At 36.6% G+C, this 23202-nt stretch overlaps 1 protein-coding gene across 6 annotated transcripts; it reads left to right on the top strand.

The window, feature by feature from the left end:
- Positions 1 to 22915, top strand: LOC105052737 (cyclin-T1-5). Of its 6 annotated transcripts, none has more exons than XM_019853415.3 (7): positions 1 to 900; positions 1025 to 1106; positions 7538 to 7672; positions 13686 to 13864; positions 20375 to 20520; positions 20618 to 20683; positions 21979 to 22915. In XM_019853415.3, exons 1-6 carry the CDS (start codon positions 365 to 367, stop codon positions 20647 to 20649), a joined length of 1110 nt encoding a protein of 369 aa, XP_019708974.1. In that variant the 5' UTR covers positions 1 to 364; the 3' UTR covers positions 20650 to 20683; positions 21979 to 22915. The 6 variants fall into 6 exon arrangements, with proteins under 6 accessions (XP_019708974.1, XP_010931970.1, XP_073100190.1 ...); XM_010933668.4 differs by lacking the exon at positions 21979 to 22915 and adding an exon at positions 21602 to 21882; XM_010933667.4 differs by lacking the exon at positions 21979 to 22915 and having other exon boundaries at positions 2 to 900; positions 20618 to 20923.
- The last annotated feature ends 287 nt before the right edge of the window (positions 22916 to 23202 follow it).

A 23202-nucleotide genomic window follows, 5' to 3' on the forward strand; every position in this document is an offset into this window, starting at 1 on the left:
ACCGAGTTGTTTGCCATCCCAACTGATCGACCCGGAACAGGCTGGTGTCCTGATAATCTTAAAATAAAATTCCTAAAACGTCTAATACCATCCGTCTATCCCCTCCCCGGTCTCTCTTCCGACCCTCTTCCCTCGCTGAACAGTCGTCGCCATCCTCTCTTTCTCCTTCCTGTTCCCCGATCTCAGATTTCCTCTCTAAAACCCATCACTCCCATCGATCCATATCTCTTCTCCCTCCAATTCGATCATCCTTCGATCGATAGAGAAGTTTGATCTCAATTCTTCTCTTTCCTCCATCCAGTTCCCTCTTTATATTGCTAAAAGATCAACCACGGTTCCGTAACAATCAAATTGGATCCAAACCATGCCCTTCTCCCAACCTTGCCGCGCGCCCGCCGCCGACGCCGGCGGCTACCACCACAATTACCACCGATCTGCCTTCAGTCGCCCGGCCGCCGCCCCCGGATACGAAGCCGCCGCCGTCCCCAACCTCACCCATTTTCCTCATAGAGATTTCTCCTATAGAAACCACCAAGATTACGCCTTCAACCATGCCGCCGCCTACCCTGGCGCGCCGCCGCCTCTAAAGAGGAGAAGGTCCGATGTCTCCATCTGGGACGAGCACGCCAGTCATCGGTATCGGAATGGGGTTGCCGGTGGCAATGCCCTGTCGACGAGTCACGTTTCTTTTCTTCAGCCGAGGAGGCATGATGATGGTACTGTTCCGGCGCGCAGGCAGGCGGAGCCGGCAAAAGAGGAGGAGGATGTGGCGTTCATGTCGAGGGATGAGATCGAGAGATGCTCGCCATCAAGAAAGGATGGAATAGATACTGTTCTTGAAACGCACCTGCGGTACTCGTACTGCTCCTATCTTCAGAGTCTGGGGATGAGGCTCGAGCTGTAAGCTGCTGATCTGCTTTAATGTTTTTATGATGATTTGCTTGTTAGAATTGCAATCGCTCATTAGGTCTTGTTTTGTATCTAAAATATTTTTGATGAAGAATTTTGATTTGTTGGATTGCAGGCCTCAAACTACAATTGGAGCTGCTATGGTGCTCTGCCACAGATTCTTTCTTCGTAGATCTCATGCTTGTCATGATAGATTTGTGAGTTTCAGGGCCTTTTTGTCTGATGACTGCCCTTCAAATTGGTGAATAAGTAGCTGGGAATAGAATTATCTGTGCAAGCAGGATACATAGTAATTATTGTTTCTCAGATCAATGTATTGCATTTTAAATAATTAATTAGAACTCAAGTGTTCACATCCAATGTTTGATTGTGACTTCATGATTCCTTTTTTGATGTATTTTCAATATTGTGGCTTTCAATCACTGTGGCCTGCTTTTTATTGTCTCCCTTCTTTAATTATTTGTTGTGCTTTCTGGTTGAACCCAATATCATATGTGAAAAGTTCACCTGTCCAATATAGACATAAAAGATCTTGTATTTTACTTTTAGTTATGTTCATTGAAAAAAAAAAAATCTCTGTTCACTTCTGTTCTAAGGAGATAACTTTCTAACAGAGCAAGTAAGAATAGTATGACCAAGCAGGGCTCAAAATTTAATACATGAACATAAAAGGGTGGTCCTGTACTGTTACTCTCTTCGAAGACAGCTCCTTCAGAAAGGAATCAGCCACAAGATTATCCATGGACTCTGCTTCGAGTTATCCAAAGTCTGTTGGAATTTGGAAAGCTATTTTAGTGCATGAACTAATGGGAGTTATTTCGCTTTTTGCATTTTTATGGTTTTCTTCTAGTAAAACCTTTGAGCTTCTTTTGCATAGCTTTGTAATTTAGCTAATGTGCTTATGCATATCTTTCAACTTGTGATTCTTTTGTATATAGCCTTGATTCATCTCTTATCTTTGTGGATAATTCTAGTGCATCCAATAGACTATATTATTATAATTCACAATGAAAAACAATTTTTAATACTATCAAACATCTAAAAATGTGGGGGATTAGATCTCTCATACATTGCCCAAGTCACTAATATAACATAGTTACTTTCTAAGCAATCTACTAAATGTGAATTGAATGGCTAATCTGCATGAGTTGAATAATGTGGAGACTAAAATTTGCATGAATCTGATGAGATCAAACCCACAATCAGCATCCTTGAACCATATTAGTACTGTAGGTAGTGTCTGGCATCTCCTCCCATGCACGTAGACTCAGTTCGGACTTATAATAAGTTAACAACCTTTAGCACTCACTTTATCATCAAGAAACTCTTGATTTGTAAGAAATTCATAAGAAATTGCTTTATCCACAATGTGATCTTAAACAATCTTTGAGAATCTTGTGAATTTAATAGTCAAAATGTTCCTTTTTGGTACCTTTAGTCTTCATCTTTAGCCTTAAAAGATAAAACTCTGGTTTATCCTTTTTAGATATAGATATTTTTTTCAATGAGCAATAGTTTTGAATGTTTACCATTACCATACAATTACATAGAAACCTGAATAAATCTGATCATGTGAAAATATTGGCAATTAATTACTAAAATGTGCCTCCCTTATAATAGTGGATTAGATCAACGAAGGTTGAATCGGTATCGGACAGTGCACCGATCGCCGGCCAGTATGGTACGTACCGATTTAGTACCATATTGAGAGTTGGTATGCATGGCGTGCCGGTCAAACCGGCACATCCATTTTTTTTTTTTAAACTTTTAAGATGTCTAACCGGCACACCCATTTTTTTTGTTTTCTTTTTTCTGACTTCTAAGATATCTAATCAATTTTTTATTATTTCTTGAATGATTTTAAGTCTAAATTATTATTTCTTGAATCTTATTTGATGTTTGTGTCACTCCGATACACCCGCAATTAAGTGTGTGATACGGATCTGAATCTAATATAATATTATGCTAGAGGAAAACAATCTTAAAGAACTATATATTATTAAATCTTAAAATATTCAAATTAATTAAGATATATAAAAAATAAATAATCAATATATATCGAGTTTTAAAATCTCATCGAGCGTTGATGTCGTTCATAAATATCTGGATCATTTATATAATCTGATGGAATATTAGCCCATTCCTCTAACCAAGTAGCACTGTAATCCTCTGCACTTATTTCATAAAGTATGTATGCTGGATTGTACCTTATCTCAGATCTTCCGTTGAAACTCTGACTCTAAGAGATATTCTCAAGTTAATATACGGCTATGGAGGGGTTTATCCAAATATACCGACAACAAAATTCGATCCGTAAGATGCTCCTGGTACATACGGTAGTAGCCGCTGGAAGATTATGCTTCGGATACACCATATTTATATCTATATGGATCATAAGCTGCCTGTGGCTATAGATAAGAGGATCCAAAATATGATGAAGAATTTGATACATCCATGGATCGAACTCCATGTGCGAAGTTATCTGCAGCTGCATGATATTTTGAATGACCTCGAGGGATACGTTGTCTGTATGAAATCATACCCTTGTGATCTCTACCAGCTCATGCCTCGTGGTTCCTATCCTGTATGGTATGCGTAAATTGGGACTCACCAGTGAATTGAAGACCATCCTGAGGCTATGTCTCACAGATTTTAAAGTTATTTTTTGAAAAAAAAGAGGAAGAGGAGAAATGGAAGATAAGATAAAATTGTATACCTCTAATTGATGAGTTCTCCTTATTTGGCTTGTCGTTTGCATTGTAGATAGGGAAGAAAAATGGATTTTGACAAGGAACTGAGGAAGAGAAGTCTTTGACTTCTCTTTTGATTTTCAACTTCATTTAAAGCCACCCCCACCCCCCCCCCACACCTCCACCGACACTTTAGCACCACTAAAAAAACAAAAACATTGTAGCACCATGAAAAAAAAAAGAGGGAATAGGGCTGAACCGATAGGTTTGGCCCCCAATTGTACCAAACCGAGCAGTTCTACCCGGTTCAGAGCGGTTCAAGCCAGTTCAGGTCTTATTTCGAAAATCAAGGTCGAACCATCCCGTTTCTGCGTCGATTCGGCTCGGTACAGGCCAAACCGGGCAATTCGGTCCGATTCAACAAACCATCATTAGATATTATTCTTTCAGATCTATTTTCATATTTGAATCTATCTAGATATACATACAAATTATAGCATATGACTAATATTCCTATTCATATCTATTTTCATCGAAGAAAAGCTCATATGGATATGGATATAATAATATCCAATTTTTGTCTGATATCCAATTCCATTTCTGGTTTTGGTTAGTTTCATATAGCTATCATAAACTCCAAAATAAAGTAAGTGACAAATCAATATATCTTTGTTTTAATCTTTTTTTCACATAGTGACATCTTTGATTTGGTGGATTTCATCCTTAGTAATGAATTTTTTTAATCCAAAATATATTATTTAGCAGAATTGTTGGGATCCGCCAAAAAAGTCAGATGATCAATTGGGTGCAATTATATCTTATTGCTTTTTCTATGAGATCATTTGCTTGTTTCTAAAAAAAAAAAAAAAATTGGGAGGTTTATATATATACAACTAGTGAAATAGAAAATGGAATAATATTTTATCTGTAAAATTTAACTATCTGAGTTGTATCAGTATTTATACTCATATTTGTCAATATCTGATTCATATCTGAATATATTATAACAAATATCTATGCAAATCTAGTGTCCAATTAAAATCTATATCAGTATTTTTACTTGCCAAACAGAAACAGATATGGATATGGATACATTGATATCCAATCTGGTTTCAGCCATAATTGCTATTACACAACTTATCACAATATTTTGTTTGTCTGTAATGCTCTTGTAAATAGTAATGCCCCTAGGCTTCTTGGTTATTGCCTTACCCAGCCTCTTCCTATCTTCCTCACCCGATCTTTGTGAACACCCATGTCCAACTCCTCCATTTTTAGCGCCCTCTAGAAGTAAGAGCACTGCAATCACCTAAACCAAGCCATCAACTATATCCACATAGCACCACCACTCCCCACCCTCCAGTCATTCCCATCCATCTGTTCTATCCTTTCTCAATTTGTGAGATTAGAATGAAGGAAAATAGAAGATAGAAAAGGAAGGTTGTTATGATTCAAACAAAAACAAAAAAACTCTTCCCTCTAGGTCATCGAGGGTGTTGGCTGCTGGAACAATAACTGGCTGTCTACAAGTGCTAGGGTCATTTGGTTGTGTCAATGAAGGCTATGGTACTACACTGCTATGAGGTATTGGGAGCACAGGAAGGAGGTAGAGTTATTGCCATCATCTTTTTTAACCTATGTTGAGGGGTTTTAGAGGTCTTCATGGAATGAAAATTTACCTGCTCAGACCTGTCGCCTAATCTAATTTCTGATTTTAGTGAAATGTGGTCATGTCTCATCTGAATTATTGATACCTGGTCTTATGGACCTGTTTTATTGAGATGGCATATAACCTAAGGTGCAAGAATAAACTGAAATAAGAATTACTTACATCATTTGGCTGGATCAAGCCGGCACATACGGACTCAATGGGGCTGGGCTCAATGTTATTAATGGTGCATCTCAGGTGCAAAGGGTGCTAGGCACAAGGACCGTTGCCTCAGGCACATGCCTCTGCATTGTTCAGAGGCACAATGAGGTGTCCAATAGGCACAGAATTTCAACAAGTATTAATTTTTAGTTTTTAAGAAATAGGAAAGGTTAGTTATAGTAAATAGGGATTGGAAAGGTCAATTATAGTAAATAGAGATTGGAAATGCATCATTGAAAGTCAAACAAGCTTTAAAATTCTACATGCGGCTCTTGGAATCATCTAAAAGAATCAGAAGGCAGAAGCTGAAGCGTCTCCATCAGACTCCATCTCATCTTATTGCCTAAGAAACACCTCCATCTCATCACATAGCTTAACTTTATGTAGGTCATCTCTCCTCCGGTCCTCCTCCTCTTCTTCTTCTGACATGCTCTATTATGCTCTGTTTTCTTCTTCTTCTTCTTCTTCTTATTTTTCTTCTTTTTCTGACATGCTCTGTTTTCTGCCCAGAAAATAGAGCATAATAGAGCACATTAATCTGCTCTCTAACTTTTTATTCTTCTTGTTATTCTTCTTTTCCTTCTTCTTGTTTTTGGGTTAGAGCTAGTTTTTACATGCTGGACTTCTTGCCTATAGCTAAATCTTTTTCTGTTTTTACTTTTTAATAGCAGGGTGCTAGTTTTTGCTTGCCGTTTTGCCTATAGTTAGTTCTTTGCTTTTCTATTTTTGGTGCCTGACTTCTCTTAGGCACGTGCCTACGCTTTGCGCCTAAGCTCTCTAGGGATCCTTAGTGCCTAGGTGTGCCTAGGGCTTTTAACAACATTGGCCGGGCCATTGACTAGACCAATCTAAATTGGCCTTCAATTAAACTAATTACCAATCATACCCCTCAGTGTTTTGGACTAATTGGTTAGATTGAATTCAACAAGATCGAAATGCTTGAGTGGAAATGTCTTGGCCAAGCCTTTTCAAACCAGTCTTGTGTCTCAATAGAAATCTTTGAAAATGCTTTGCTCACCAATGAGCTAGTAGTATATCTTCTGTAAACTTATCTATTGATAACAATGATACTTGTGAAATTGGACAATGTAAGATCTGCTTTTGAAACTTGTATGCTGGCCATTTGGCTAAAGAAGACATGTTTAAATGAACACTTGCTTATTGTAGATGTTTTTATCATGGTTCTTGTTGTGTGTTATATACTAATTTAAATTGGACAAGCAGACTTAAGAAGATTGATAGACTTTCTTTTAAATATTAGTTTTCCATCAGGGTCTGCTTGCAACAAATTGATATGTTTGTCACTTTTTCACGTTTAAGCTCTGATCCCAATATTATTCAAATCATTTAATATGGAAAATTTTGTCTGTCATGTAAAGTGGATACTAAATAGGCTTTTCTTTTTTTAACCATTGAAGTTCCGATTGACCAGTTGCCTATTATAGTTACCATTCCCTAAGGAATTAGGATTCAATTCAATTTACTTAATGAAATACAACCATGAATTTCCAATACCAAAAGTAGAAAAGTAAACATATGGACCTTTTAGATTCTCTTCTCATTGATTGATCTGGTATTTTTCTATGTAAAATATTTGCTGGTGCAAACAACTCTATGATACATCCTCCTTGAGGTTTTGACATACTGCCACCTCCAACTGGTCTTTAACACCATTCTTGTGTTATCATATGTGTGTTATAGAATGATAATTATAGATGGATGTCCAAATGCTCACAAAGTAATAAGGAATAGCAACAAGGTCAAAAGGAAAAAAAGGTAGTTAAACTTGGGCTGCATAAAGAGAAAACTTTGATACCTTGTACTTGACTACTTTGTTGATGTTTTTTCTTGACAATAAATTCTATGTTACATTATTGCGAAGCTTCTGTATCATTCTTGTAAGTTGTAAATGCTCAGCCAGAGTGGTTACCTCCTGTACATCAGCAGACCTCATTGATTTCATGGATTCAACTAGAGATCTGCTCTTGCAAATGATAGATTGTTGGTTATGTTCTCCCAAATTACTAATTCATTAGTTTGTCTATTAACAATCCAACTTTTTGTCCAGTTGATTGCTACAGCAGCGCTGTTCCTAGCAGCAAAGTCTGAGGAAACACCATGCCTACTGAACTGTGTGCTAAGGGCATCCTTTGAAATTTCTCAGAGACAGGAATTTACTTTCTTCCCATATTTGCTGCACAGTGTAAGTGTCATTAGGCTTTGTTCAGTGTTCTGATACTATCATTCTATAATGTCTTGCAGAACTTGCCACAAGCTATTATTATTATGGTAGTCTCAGCTAGAGCTAGAAGGTCTTTTTTTTAACTTTTTAAGTCAACAAGTATTATCCTTGGCTTCAGACTTGTAATGCACAGTTTGTCTGCTGCCCATTTGCACGTAATTTGATAGTATTGATATAACCACAGTCCATTTTTTTATTTAGATATGTCAACATGTATTTCTATTTGAAAATTATTTATTCTTACATTGCTACTGGTTCTTTTAGTGTGTCTTCTTTTTGCTGCATCATATTATCTGTACAACATGTGTAGATTTGACTAAACTTTTTGGATAACTTGTGGATTTTTTTATATCAAAGTTCTCATAAGAGCTGAATGATGTGTGTGTCATGTATATCTATTTTAAAAGAATTTCTGAAAGACATTCTTAAATCTATGATGTTAGATGTCTGTCTTGTGAAACTTACCAATATGTGGAAATGGAGGACTCCGTGTTGCATGGGAAAGGGCACCCATCTCAGATTCTAACACATATATTGCGTTACAGCTCATCAAACTATTAAGACACGGTTTGATGTTATATCAAGGAATATTTTTCCATAATATTCTACATATAGATGAAGTACATAACACAGAAATTTCTCTTTACTTAGTTTAGAGAACTAAAGATTTTTAACAAGGACAAATGACTTATAACTGCTGGCTAGAAGAGCTGGTTGGAGTTCATGACTTTGAAGATCATTAATATCGTTAAACTTCTTAGCCCCTGCAAGTCAGGGATTTGGGTCCTGAGGAGACATCTGGAATTTGCTCATGGAAAGAGAGCTTTATTGCAAGGGTTCTTAACTTGCTTGAAGTTTGATTTTTGTATAATAGTCATTATACTAGATATTGGCAATGCATGAAATATGAATGGCCGTGTTCCTTCTACAAATTGTAGTAGTTGTTGTGTAAGTTATAGCTCATACTTATTTATGCACATTCTATAATTCAAGTAATATTTGCCAAAAAAAAATTTCTATTTTAATAAGGTTTCAGAAACTAGTATCGAGGCCTGTATCGATTCCTGCACTGTATGGTATGGTACCGTATCATGTGTCGGTATGTTGTGGCGTACCCGTTTCGTACCGGTATGCCATAATTTTTTTTTTAATTTTTCAGTTGAATTTGATTTCAAATAAAATTTTTATTAATTTTTAAATTACTTTATATCCAAATTAATATTTATTTATGTTATATAACAACTCTACCATCCAAAAACAATTAAAAGAAATATAAAGACTAAAATAATGCATTAAATATATCTAAAGTGTAAATTATAAAGAATAATATGCTAACCTCGGGTGCTGATCTAATATCTCGTCGAGTGTTTGTGTCGTTTGTAAATATCCGGATCATCCATATACTCCAGAGGAACATCAGTCTATTCCTCTAACTAAATAGTACTATAATCCTGAATATTCATCCCATAAGGTATCCTCTCTGGATTGTAAGACATCTCAGATCTTTCGCTCAAACTTTGACTTTGAGAGGTACTCTCGGGATGATGGTATGGCTGTGGAGGGGCCCATCCAAATATGTCAGTAACGAAATTCGATCCATAAGATACTCTGGACTGCATAGGATAGTAACCACTGGAAGCCGATGTCTCGAATACACCATATCCTTATGGATCATAAGCTGTCTATGGGTGATAAGATCCATAATACGAGGATGATCCAGATACATTCATGGATCCTACATGTGCAAGATCATCTGCAATTGTATCATGTGTTGGACGACCTTTGGGAGGTCGTTGCTTATATGAAATCGTCGCCTTACAGGGTCTATCAGCTCATGCATCGTAGTCCCTATCTTGTATGGCATGTATAAATTGAGACTCGTCGGTGAATGGAATACCACCCTACGACTGCATCTCATGAATAGTAGTCTCGTATTCTCCAGTCCCTTTCTGATCATCAGATCCATGACTACTATCATCACTATCACTGCCCCTGATTTCTGAATTTGAGTCAGTTGACCCCTGCACTCTCGAGGGTGCTGCAACTGACTTTTTTTTGTCTTTTCGAGCTCCCTCGGTGCCCTTTTATGACTAAATTTGCTGTATCTGAAAGGATGGATGTCTTCTTCTTGCTTAAGATGACCGACCTCGTCTCATCATTTCTCGCTCAAACTATGGCTGGATGTCTCAGACATGGAGTCATATGATGAATGACTTTCCTGTGATCCCTCAAGCTGTGGCAGATCAGCTGAAACCTTATGTGGCATATTTGTATTTATCCACTGCCTTGAATCCACCCTGATCTCTCTAGCTATCAAATTGGCTGATCATGGAGGAGATCCTGGCTCATCAAGTTTCGTCTTCTGTTGCTAGCCTGTAAGCCATCCAATCATCGGATCCTCATCATCAATGGCATAATCATTTATCATCGGATCCGTATACTTCAACCGTACTTCATCCTGCATATTTTAGCCTCAATCTCAAATTATAGTGCACATAAACAAGATCATTGAGGTGCTTCTGTATCAGACGGTTTTTTTGTTTGCTATGGATAAGGACGAAAGTTGACCAATTACGCTCACACCCACTAGAAGAGACTGTCTGGAAAAGAATATAGATGGTCATTTTTTTCAAATTTTGTGCAGACTATCCAAAATGAATCCACCATTCAGCTGTCAGGATATTAAACAAAATTACATATCAGATTTTATGATATTAGTAGCTATGTAATGTCAAGAAAGTTCTCACTGTTGATATGTAATTTATCTGGATTCATTTTTTTTTTGCTTACAACAATCAATGAGACTCAAAGCTGTTTGTCCCCTCTCTAAACTGTTTCGTTTGTGAAAAATATACTTATTTTATTAATAAATATATTATTAAGTTAAATGCTCGCACCTTAATTGACCTAACGTATCTCTTGCAGACACATAGATGTAATTTCGAGATCAGGCACCATCTTATATATCACACTACGGAGAGTAATGAGAAGCTCATTATCCATATCTATCCCATATATATGCTGTACTAGAATCACAGATTCAAATAGTAAGTTGAAAATAAATTTCACAAATGATTAAGTAAACTTATACTAGTACAAGAAAAGAAAAATTTTTAAATGATTATTGAATTCATGCTTACCAGCTAGATGCAAATTCCTATCCATCTGATAGTCCTAACAGTGCTTAATGTTGTTGATGTATTTCTGGACATGTTTGAGATCTATCTCATTGACTTATTTATTTATCCTCTCCATCATGTGATACAAGAAGCCTATCTGGGGGTATCTCTCACTGTTCACGGTGCGAAGCATCTCATATAATGGCTTGATAACCTTCATTATCTTATCAGTCCATTGTCAGAATGACCGACCAGCCACTAAGTTCTCCATATGATTTTTCTCAATACTGGCTCCGCATATCTGCTCTCCTGCCACTCGGCACTACCAAACATCTGACGAAGGCTGCTTTCTTCTATAGAAGGCTATCAAGTGCTATGTAGTTTGTAGCAAACCATATGACATCCGATCTCAAGATCTCCTCAGTATATTTTCGCATCAATGACAGTATCCATGTATGATTGTAGATAAATTTAGTAATAGATTGGACTGTATCCACTGCCTGTTGTACTCTACGAAGCTTTTCAATATCCATCAACATGAGGTCAATGCAATGTGCAGCACATAGTGTCCAGTAAATATACGATCGCCGCTCTATCAGTAACTCGCCGGCGGTTTTATATTGCGGTTCATTATCTATGATGACTTGCATGACATTCTGCTCTCCAACTGAATCAATCACTTCCTCTATCAGTCCAAGGATGTATGCGGTGTCGTGCACCCTATCTGAAGCATCAATTGATTTGTGAAAAAATATTTTCTATCATAATATGTCAAAAAATTTATGATACTCGATCTACTAGGACCGGTTCAACCATTATACATCACTGTCAGTCCGTATATGAATTATTTACTCTTGTAAGAAGAAATCCATCTTTTCAAATCTTTTTTATTATTGTCAAGAAGCTGACCATAGATATCTTTGGGTGCTGGAGGATCTACACCGAGGTCGGCAGCTTGTATAGCTGAAATGACGGACTGATAGTAAGTATTGCCCGCTGCATTCGCTGGAATGTGGCTAAAATAAAATCATGATCCAATAGCTCATCATATATCTTTCTTCTTATCCTTCTTCAGTATAGTATCAATCCTTTGCTGTTTTGAATCTTTGTTAGAAAGAGTATGTGGATCTAAATCATGAATGGTGGCTCCTACTGAAATATCTTTATTGGACTTCCTCCTACTGTCAAAAGCCCCCAGCATCGATGAAATACTATACCTGCCTCTCCTGGCTGGCTTCCTGATAGAAGTGGTCTTCCTAAACTCAGACTCTCCTCCAGCGGTCGCAGAGTCAGACCTTAATTCATAGAATGATGGTCCAAATCACTCTCTCTGTCTGTCCATCTCCTCCAGCCTGTACGATCATCCAGACTTACTTGAATGACAGCCTCAATCTATGTCTCATCATCTGGAGCAGAGGCCTCCTCTGACTCTCTGAAATGATAGGAAAGTGACTCTCCAGCTCGACAGTCCACCTCTACCCTCTTCTGCTTTGCCCTCTCCTTTGTTGTTTTAGAATCAGCGAAGTGCTTCTTTATAAGCTGTCGAACATTCTGTGAATATTTCTGACATATGACCACATCCTGATAATCACCTGCCAAATGCATCTTCAATCTAGTCACCCCTCCTCTCTTGAACTCTGTGCTATACCATTTGCATCTTCATTGGTGCTGAGCTGAGAGCATCTCACTATGCTCTCAGCCAATGTCACACTCTAGCTCCTTACTAATTTCTGTAAGTTTAAGTGTTTAACAAAATACGACAGTTTAATAATTATGCCGAAAGTAGCTTGAATCATCCTAAACAATTTTTTAATTTTATATTTTTTTGAATTTAATTTTTTTAATATTTTTTTAAAATATATATATTTAAAAAATAATTAATAAAAATTAATGATTTTAGTGTTATTATGTAGATTGTCTAATGATTTACAACATATAATGAAATCATACCAAAATCATAAATTTTGACATGATTTTTTCTTATTTTCTACTTCTTAGTGGTTGTTGGTCAAAAAAAGATGAAAAATAAAATATTTAGTGACAGAATGAAGGATTACCTTACTTTCGATCGAAATTTATTGTCCCGTCAAAGAAATGAAATTTTTTCTGAATTTTTTCTCATTTTTTTTGGCTTCATTTGCACCTATCGACGAAGCCTGAGAGCATAACACCGGAGACTTCTCTGAGTTCTCTCGGGCTTCTCGGCTCTCACACTGAGGCTACCAAATTATTGGTAGCCTAGCCCCACCACAAAGGCACAAAGCCACAAACACACCCCTCCGGGTCCCCCCCCCCATTCCACTCCCCCCCCCATGTGCCTACATCGACACGGCTTGGTTCGCTCGTGAATTGAGCCGAACCGAGCAATACCACTCGGTTTTGAGCGGTTTGGGCACGAATCATACCGAACTGCTCGGTTCGGTGTAGTATGCATGGTTTTCCCTAAAAAAGGGCCGAACCGAACCGGTTCCCCGCCGGTTCGGTTCGGTACGGGCTGTACTGGCCCGTTCGGGCTTTTAAACATCAGATATTTTTCAATCTTTCAGCTACTTAAATAACTACATCTTTGCATTTTGTTTGGTCTTATTGCAGAAGTTTTGGAATTTTTAATGTTGAACCTAGCCCTTTTTAGATAAAATCCTATATAAAAAACTTTTTAAATATAAGGTTTCCTTTGTGCTATCATTTGGTCATACATCTCTTTCATACTGATGGCTAGTTATGAATTGCTTGTTCTGTATGCATATTGTTTTACCCGGAAGATATTTATTTCTGTCTCAGACAAGCTAACTGAAATGCATTCACCCATATGTCAAAAATGCTGATTTTAACCTATGATATTTTTTGCTGTTTAGCAGGACTGGTTTGAACAATATCGTGAGAAGGTTATCGAGGCTGAACAAATGATATTGACAACCCTGGATTTTGAACTTGATGTGCAGCACCCTTATGCTCCACTTAGATCTGTTCTTGACAAACTAGGACTTTCACAAACTCTTCTTCTTAATGTCGCCTGGAACTTGGTTAATGAAGGGTGAGCATTCAAGTTGCCTGATGTTCTCTGCTGTGCTGATTTCGTTTAATTGGGTTCTTATGAAATGCAATTTAGTAGTTCCAATATTTCTTGGTATGAACAAAAATTTAAAACGTTCTGTCCTTGTATTCTGTTTGTAAGAATCCACAGGACTCTTAAATCTATTTCTTTGTTTTTTGTTTTGGATGGTTTCTTTTGGTGTTCTGTGGGATATTTCAATACCACAGTCAAGGGTTTCCCTTATTATCTGCTGCTGTACACTTTCGTACTTCTTGATGATAGGCCAATAAAAATAAAAAATCATTATGAAGTTCCTATTCTTCTATGTGCTGCTAAATTATGGGAACAAGGAATATTGCATTATACCTCAAATGGAGAAATGCTACATTATAACTCAGATGGTCTTGAAACAATCATCCTATGGCTTTCTGTCTTCAAAAAGGTTAATACTGTCATTGTAGATCATCAAACACATCAGTTTAACCCCTTCTCCTTTTTCGTAATATTCTATGGGCTTATGCTTATTTACCTTTTTGATAAGGTGGAAGAGCATGTGAAAAGTATACCATGCAAATCTACACCACATCTAAGTAATAACTATAGTTGGTTTCCTTCCTTTATAAGTCTGCACACAGTAAAGCATTTACTAGAGGATCTTTCTTTGTTTTTAATTTGAGTTATGCATTCATTTTAATTAGCACATCACCATATGAAGTCTGATATGGTATGTGATGCTTAAAACCCAGAGTTCGCAGCAGAGAATGCTTAAACAATTTGTTTTGGATATTGTAGGACAACCAATTCTTTGGGTGCTTACACCTAGATTTTTTACAATAGTCAGGGAGTTTTGGTCAGCTTGCTTATTGCAATTCTCAGTCATCAATATATAGTTGATCCCTCACCAACAAATGTCTCTGTCATTACACATAGCAATGCTACTTGAGAGCTCATTGATTTATGGCTGTATTAGCAGGTAGGCATGTGCAATGCATGTTTTAGAAAAATTAATCAATATGAATTTTTTGTGATTTTTCATTCTTTTACCAGGTAAACAAAATATAAATAATTAGAAAAATAAGTACAACATAATAAAATAAAAAATTCAAAAAGAAAAAGAAGAAATTGATCTAGATATCCAAGTCAATTTTCTTTCCTAATGTATTTAGATATTTAATTGCATCTTCCTTATATATTATTTTGATTGGGATATCTGATTGCATCTTCTTTCCTAATATATTAAGATATTTAATTGGGCCATCTTCTGTAATATATTATGAAATTTGATTATATTTTTCTTTCCTAATATAACATAAATGGGATTATGGGAGAATTAGATATTTGATTATATTTCTTCCTAATGTAATTATCTGTTTTCTTTATCTTTTGGAGAATTGGAAACATTTTGAACTAAGCTAAGGGCATCTTTTTGCAAAAAGGTGACAGACTGAACCTGTATGAGAATATTCTGAAATTTAATAACGTTTCTTTTCAATATAATCTATAGACATACCTTTATGCTCTTTTGTGCTAGGAAACATTCTGACAGAATCAAGGTCAAATACCTGAATTTGGAGTGGCATCGGAGTGCATCTGGGTGGGAGAGCATGAATTCATTAGGTTTTAGGTGTGAAAGTGCCTAGGATTCACCCATTTAGAATTCTGTGCGTGCGTGTGTGTGTGTGTCTGTGAGAGAGAGAGAGAGAGAGAGATTACTGGTCTCTACCTTTTGGCTATTACACTCAAAAAAAAATATTGTAATTTAAAAAATTGATCAAAAATGAAAGATACATTTATTTTGCCAACTAAAACTTGTTTTAATAAAATAGTGTTAGTGATAAAAGATATTTTAGGAAGTGATAGAAGCATTAGAATATGTGTAGACAAATTCTGAAGTAGGTATGGCATCTTAAGTAGATGTCTCCAGGTTCTAGATTTTAAATCTTAAAGTCGGAGTTTCTTTATTTGCAATCAAGCATTTTTGCTGGGTTAGCTCAAAGTCCAAAGCTTCTAGAGGATGTGGAAAAATTGCACTGTAATATTTTAAAATATCTAGTAGAACAAAAAAATTTTTGATGCAAGTTTTGCTGTCATATAGCTCAAATTTATGGTCACTTCGATTATCATATCTTAGGTTGTTAATGGTATAATACACTAAGAAAATGATTTTATGAACAGATATTATTGGAAAACAATTTTTAGTTATCTCATTGGACATAATTGAAAGAATACATCTAAATTTCTAAACAATGTATTATATTTTGAAATGACGTGAGATGTATTTTCCTTGATTCAGTTTTTTTTTCCTTCTTGGTTTTTGTTGACATTTTTTAGCTCTCTTTAGAATTGTCAACCAAACCACCAAGCTAGAAGTAACCATCAAATCTGCTAAAAGTACTCGAAGCTAAGATTTCGAACCTCAACAAGCCATCAGCACCCCTTTAGTTTCAAGATTATATCAAAGAGTGTTCTCGATTCCTTTCATCCTTCCAAATTTAGTGAGGGTTCTCACCAATCATATTATAGCTTGCTAATTCAGGTATTTATTCTATTATATGCTGCTGAACCGCATAAGATGCATGCATAGATGTACCCATGTAGACTAGAGTGGAAGTGAAATTTTACAAGTTTAAATGAATATTTTGCTAGTAGTTCACCCAAAACTATAAATTACTTTAAAAGAAAAGGATAAGATCTTTAGTTGCTTTTGAGGAAAATCCTGCTCTTGGAACACCTAAATTTCATATCTCAATTCATCGATCATCTAAATTGTGTGTGACATGCTCTGTCATACCTACTTCGTATGTGGCATTTCGCTTGTTAAGAGTATTTTCTCTTGATTGCATAGAAAAATTGGAAAACATTCTCTATATCGTTGTATTGAGATGATTGCTGATGGTGCTAGCGAGCCTACATATAAAGTCTCATGGTGTAAACTGGAGACTTGGGATCAAATGTTGCCTTTGTTAGGATTAGGAAATTTAAGGGGATTGACAGAGTGCTATCCGCTTTTTGTGGCCCAGGATTACCTACAGGCCTCATCACATATATGCAGATATATGTAATTGTCATTTTAAAATTCACTAATTTCTGTTTTTTTTTTTTTCCCTATAGTGTACCATAAACATGCTCTCAAATGTACATTGAATTTCTCTCCCCTTTGATATACATCTTGCAGGCACATTTTAACTCAAATTTATATCATATATATATTGAGTAAGGTTTTGATAGTCCTGAAGATGTCTTCAAATATAGTTGAAATTGACCTTCAAAGTGAAGGTCAAAATGCATGATGTTTCTTGAAATTCCCACCTCCATCGATATTTGTTACTCTGTTTTGATTTCTCCTTGTAAGCAAGCCATGATACTTTCCCGGTTAAAGAACTATTGCTGTCCTTTGGACTTGTATGATAATTTTTTTCCAATTTTACTTGTGGGACAACCCAGTCCTAGCAGATTTACATATAGGGAATGAGTGAGATTTGAAATATTTTCTATTCACGTTGGATGTGTTATTATCGATTAATTTGCTAATTTCACTGCTTTCTATGTTTCACTAACAAAGTATATTTTGTGGAGCCATGTCATGAGGATCACCTTATCCATGCAACTTCAGATATCATCTGGTTTGGTGCCATTAAGTGCCTGTGCATCACAGGCCATCTGCCAGTGACATGATAACATGTGAAAATGCCACCTTGAAAGCATTGGCAGCAGCATTGGCTGATAGTTATCATCATGCGCACTACTGAATATGCCATCTATTTATTGTACACATGAAGTAGTGACTTGGCGGAATAGGAGAGTCTTTCATTACATGGTCTAAATATTTAGTGTATAAAACTGCTAGGCAGACTCTTCTTGTCCTCTTTGATCTTCTGCTTCTCCTTCTGCTTTTGCTGGAGTCTACAATGATGTTCAGATTCCTCTGATTTTTAGGAGAGATTCAGGTACTGGTGAATGTTCTGGGCCCACTCTTTTCCTGTCCAATCCCTTATTTTCTAGATTTTTCTTTCACTAAGAGGGTGCATCTGTAAAACCTGTAAATAAGGATATATCATTCAAAAGAAAATGAACATCTTCGATCACTTCTTCTGGGTCTTTAGATAAATTTTTAGATTCCAGACAAGTAAAATATCAAGGTGCTGGATGTTTCCTTATATATGTGTTATATACTTTGAATTGTTCTCAGTCTTAAATGTGTTATTTTCTTGCAATTAACTATGGGAGATTTAGAGGGCAGGTCTTAGTGCAGCAATAAAGTTGTTCCATTGTGACTGGGATGTCATGAATTCAAAACATGGAGACAGCCTCTCCACATGCAGAGGTAAGGCTGCGTACATCTGACCATCCCCAGACCATTCAGCAGTGGGAACCTTGTGTGCTAGGACTCCCTTTTTTATTAGCCATGGAAAGAGTTATATAACTTACATTTTTAGTGGTACCAAATTTTGCCATGTTTTTGCAAAGAAACTATTTATTTTGTACATTGTTTTTTCCTAGTATGGCATATTGATCATTTGGTATGGCATAAATTGCAGGGTCTTTCTTCACGAGAATCATGTGCTCACCTGTGTGATATTCTTAGCTGGAGCATTCATATGCTGTTCATGGAAAGCCTTTTTTCTTTTTATGTATTTGAAGTTGAGCAATAGTGCAATTTGGACATGATTGCATGGAAAATCTCAAACCAATTATCCAGTTGGTTATTATTAATGACTGATAGATCTCCAGAACATGTTTCATGTGTAGTACAATTCTGTTCGTTCTTCCAACTTGATTCAAGATATCTGACACTTTTATGGTTATTTCTTGTTGAGTTTCACCATCTAGCTCATGTAGTTTGCCTTCCTTGTCTTCTTGAGTTTTATCTAAACCTCTTTGCCTCACTCGTGTCATATTCCAATTTTATTTTCTTGTCCCATTTGTCCTATCTGTTCTCCTTTAATTTTTTGCAAATGTTCAATCATCTCTGCAAACCTAATTTTTGGATTTAATTTTTGGTGGTTCACCGTATCTGCCCTGCAAAGCCAATCAATGACATTTTTTTCCCTCCAATTCAAAGTCTGGGTGAAACTACATTAAATGGATGAAGTCTCAGAATGAATTTTTATCTTGGTTGTGCTTCTATTTTAGTCAATACGAGTCATCTAATTTCCAAGCAGTGTTGTGTGTACAAACAAGTACATCAGTTCTCTCTATTCTGCATCGTGCACGCACAACAGATGAAAATCCCTAGGCAAAAAGGAATCTCGATCATAATTTGAAGATGGTAACTAAAATTAAAAAAATAAAATGAAAGATAAACCCCAAGAAACATCAATGCATGAATTATTTGATGATACAATTTTCCAGATTGATTGCTGTTACCTTCTTAACCTCCCAATATGATATCAACAAGGTGGCCGAATAAATTTATCCTCTGATCCATTTAAGAGGATTCTTGTGGTTGACAAGTTGCTGATTGTCCTACTAATAAGACAAAGTTTTCTAAATTTTATAATTTGGATGTACATATCACGTAGTGAAATATGTGCTATGTTACATGAAAAACTCCAACAATAAAACATATTATGTTGCTAGATTGCAGCTATTATGTTATTGTATTGTTTCCATTTAATCAAAAGATTTCATTTGTCAATCTGTATAACATGGCTTATCTCCTGCTGGTTATAAATTATGAAATTGGCGGTGAGGAAGTGAGATTAGATTTCTATACACCATTCAGTCTTCTATCACCAGTATGGTGCTTTGTTTTATAGTTTGAAATTGCACCTTGCCTCAACCAAGTGGTTGAACCCTATATACTTATCTCCAATTTCCTAGACACAACACAGCATGGAAATGAAATCTCTTTATCATCTTCAGAAAGCATGTGGTACCCATTCACATTTCAACCTAATCATCTTTGCAAATGTAATAGCAGTTCAGGAAAGCATGCGCATGGTCACTATCTTGGCATGGTGCTGGAAGTCTTATTAGTCATTTGTGAGATATTATTGATAAGCAGAAGATAGAAGCATCCATGGGAGAAGCTTTTGTTCTCTCCTCTGTACCACAAATCTCACCTACTTTTTCTGATTGAATAATCTTTTTGGATTTCGGGAAGGGCAAATGCCCCTGGAGCATTCTTGGGTCCAGGCCTTGATGCATAATTCCCAAAGGCGCATCATACTGCTATAGATTAGCACTATGACAGCATTTCTACAGAAGATTCTCAGATAGTATATCACCTGGATGGCTGCTTTGTAGTTGGTAAGGAGACGTTGGCATAATGGCTTGTTTAGCTTCTTGCTATGTGAAATCATTCTGCCATTTTAATCTTTGTTACATGCGAACTGACGTGTTATGTTGATGTGGAAATTTCACAAGACTTTAACTTACCAAAGAAACAACTTTAAGCTTTTCTGCACATGCCAAATGACGGTTTGCCTATTAGTTTGTTTCTTCAATTGATTGGTGCTTGGTTTTAGAATTTGATTTATCTCTTTCAATGTTTGTATGTTATTGCAGATTAAGGAGTTCACTTTGGCTTCAGTTTAAGCCCCATCATATTGCTGCTGGGGCTGCGTTTCTTGCTGCCAAATTCCTAAATTATGATCTTGCTTTCCATCCAAGTTTTTGGCATGAATTCCAGACCACACCATCAATTCTTCAAGGTAGTGGAGTTATTTTCTCTAGTTTGAGAGCCTTGTTGTCTATCTTTATAGATGCCGTCGTGAGCATCATTTTTCAATTTAACTGTTTGCTTTGCAGATATCGTGCAACAGTTGATGGAACTCTTCTAAGGACATGTCAATACTCTTACATGTTTTACTAAAGGTTTGTTATACATCATATTTATATTGGATAAAATATTTTAAATACAAGGATCTCAGGGTGCTATCATGTGGGTGTGTCAGCTAAATATCTGCATAATGCTTCTTATATTTTTTAATTTTTGGAAGCTTTTTTATTCTTAAGGCTTAAGCTACGTATGGTACTATTTGTGCCAATCAACAACCTCTAACATAGCTGTTTAACATTTATAGTTTTACTAAAAGTTGATCTACAATTGCCGCATATTGACTTCTTGGTTGTACTAATCCATCTCCTGGCCTTGTGAGGGAACAAGGGTGTTATGCATCTTGTTGGTAACTGGTGCTCTATTGGTGTCTACGCATTGTGAAATCAATCTACTTTGGGGGTGTTTGGTTGGAAGGAGTAGGGGTCTGAAATTGAAATCGGAATAGGTGACTCCTATTCCAACCATTCGGTTAGAAAGAGTTCCATTTCGATTTTGATTCCGGGATAGAATGTGAATTAGGCTCAATCTATATAGAACTCAATCCCCACTCTCCTCCATCGATTCAATTTTTCATTCCAATTCTGATTCCGATTTCGGTCATGAACTAAACGCTTCAGGAGATTTGGCTATTCCGATTCCGATTCCAAACCATTCCGATTTTCATTTCCATTCTGATTTTGGTTGCAAACCAAACACCCCCTTAGTGAATGGTGAAACAAGAATTAGGATGACTTATTGTTATGGACATGGTTATTGGTTAATATACATTTCTACTGGATCTGGGTGACTGGAAGCTGTTCATTTTGCATGCATCAAATTAAAAGAATCTCGCCGATATTAGCCCTGACAAGTTTTTGGCAAATGGCACAACCCTAGTTATATAATTGAATGGCAAAGCAGGAGTCTTGTTGACTGGTCTAACAAGATTGGACATGACTTGCTTGTGTTTGTAGGCAGAATAATGTTCTTGTTACACTTAACGGGTATCAGCTGTTATGGACTGCCAAAGACTGGGACCCTTGGCTTAATGCAGTGGTCTCTGAATGATGTGTTGGATAAGAACTGCATTTGGGACTTCAGCCTTCTCACCAAGTAGCAGATATCTGGTTCATATACTTCTAAAATGATGAATCCCATCAACTAGAAGCGCAAATGCTTCGAATTGCATCCACTGTTTGTGATGTGTATTGAATGCTGATACCTGTTGGATGTTGCTAGAAATACACCATATGTTATTTAAAATTATTATATTTTCTATTTTTAAAAAAATCAATATTTCTTAGATGATACATCCAAGATATTTTTCTAATGTCTTCAGTATTATTTGCAGCATCAGTTTTGATGCCCGTGTTGGTACCATGCCGATAAAGTGTTGGAGGCCATGGTTCAACTAGTGGACCATATCGTCCCGTGCCGGATATATATATATACACACGAACTATATTATATTATTATTATTTGAAATTGGAGGAGGGCTTTAGTGCCCCCGCTTTATATATTTTATATGAAGTGTATATTTACAATAGAACCACTGGACATTTTATTGTCGTGAAAAAGTGGCTTCAATGCGAGCAACGTGAACAAGAGTGCTCTTCGACCCATGCACGTAGCCGCTGCTTTATAAAAACAGGGTTCTTACAGAACACCGTGCAAGCGAAAGAGCTGAAATTTGGTCGTAGTGTAGGCAGTTCCTCCAGAAGACGTCTGCAGCCTGTAGCTCAGTTCGGTAAGATGGTTGTTTCAGCTGTCTTCTTAGAACAACGAACTCTTCTTTCTGGATTTGAATCGTCCAGTTTTCATAAAGGAGGATAACCTGTCTAGTAACTTGAGAGGCTGACAATGCTTGGAGGTTAAATGCTTTGTTGTTGCTCCAGCCAAAGACACCAGCAGACATTTAGCTAACAGCGAGTCGTGGGCTTTGTTTGCTGCTGTCTTTGGGTAGACCTCGCCTCCATTCCTCCCAAAGGTCGGGCAGTTCTTGATCCATTGTACTATTTGAGTCCAAATTGAGCATGAGTAGCAGCAGGTCGCTAGTGGATGGTCCGTTGTTTCTTTATGATTTTCACACAAGGAGCTTTGGACCCTGTACTCCTTTCTTTGCGGATATCTGCGGAAGAAGTTTTTTTTTATGGAAACATAAACTGGGGAAAACTTTAAACTTCTCCAAGATCGGTAGTTTCCAAAGTATCAATCCAATTTGTGATCTGGTTCCTCCATATTTCAGAAAGTGGTAAAATTATATTATATTATATTATTATATTTTGGTGGCATTTATTGTATTTGTAATTCTGCATCCATATCCGTGTTCATGCTTGATTGCCTAAAGGAGTATGAACCCGCTGGGTTGTATTGGTTTACATTTTTATACTTCCTTTTAGCTCCTTGGGACATGTCTGTGGCTAAACCACAATTCATCTGTGTTTAGTTTTTTGTTCATATCTTTTTATCATTGCTTTAACATTAAATTTCATATCATGAGGTCCACTTTGTACCACTAAAACGTAGCCCCAAGCATAACCATTAAATCCTGTCCAGGCTCTCCGGTGATGCACAA

This window comes from Elaeis guineensis, chromosome 10 (assembly GCF_000442705.2).
Source record: "Elaeis guineensis isolate ETL-2024a chromosome 10, EG11, whole genome shotgun sequence".
Classification (NCBI taxonomy): Eukaryota; Viridiplantae; Streptophyta; class Magnoliopsida; order Arecales; family Arecaceae; genus Elaeis; species Elaeis guineensis.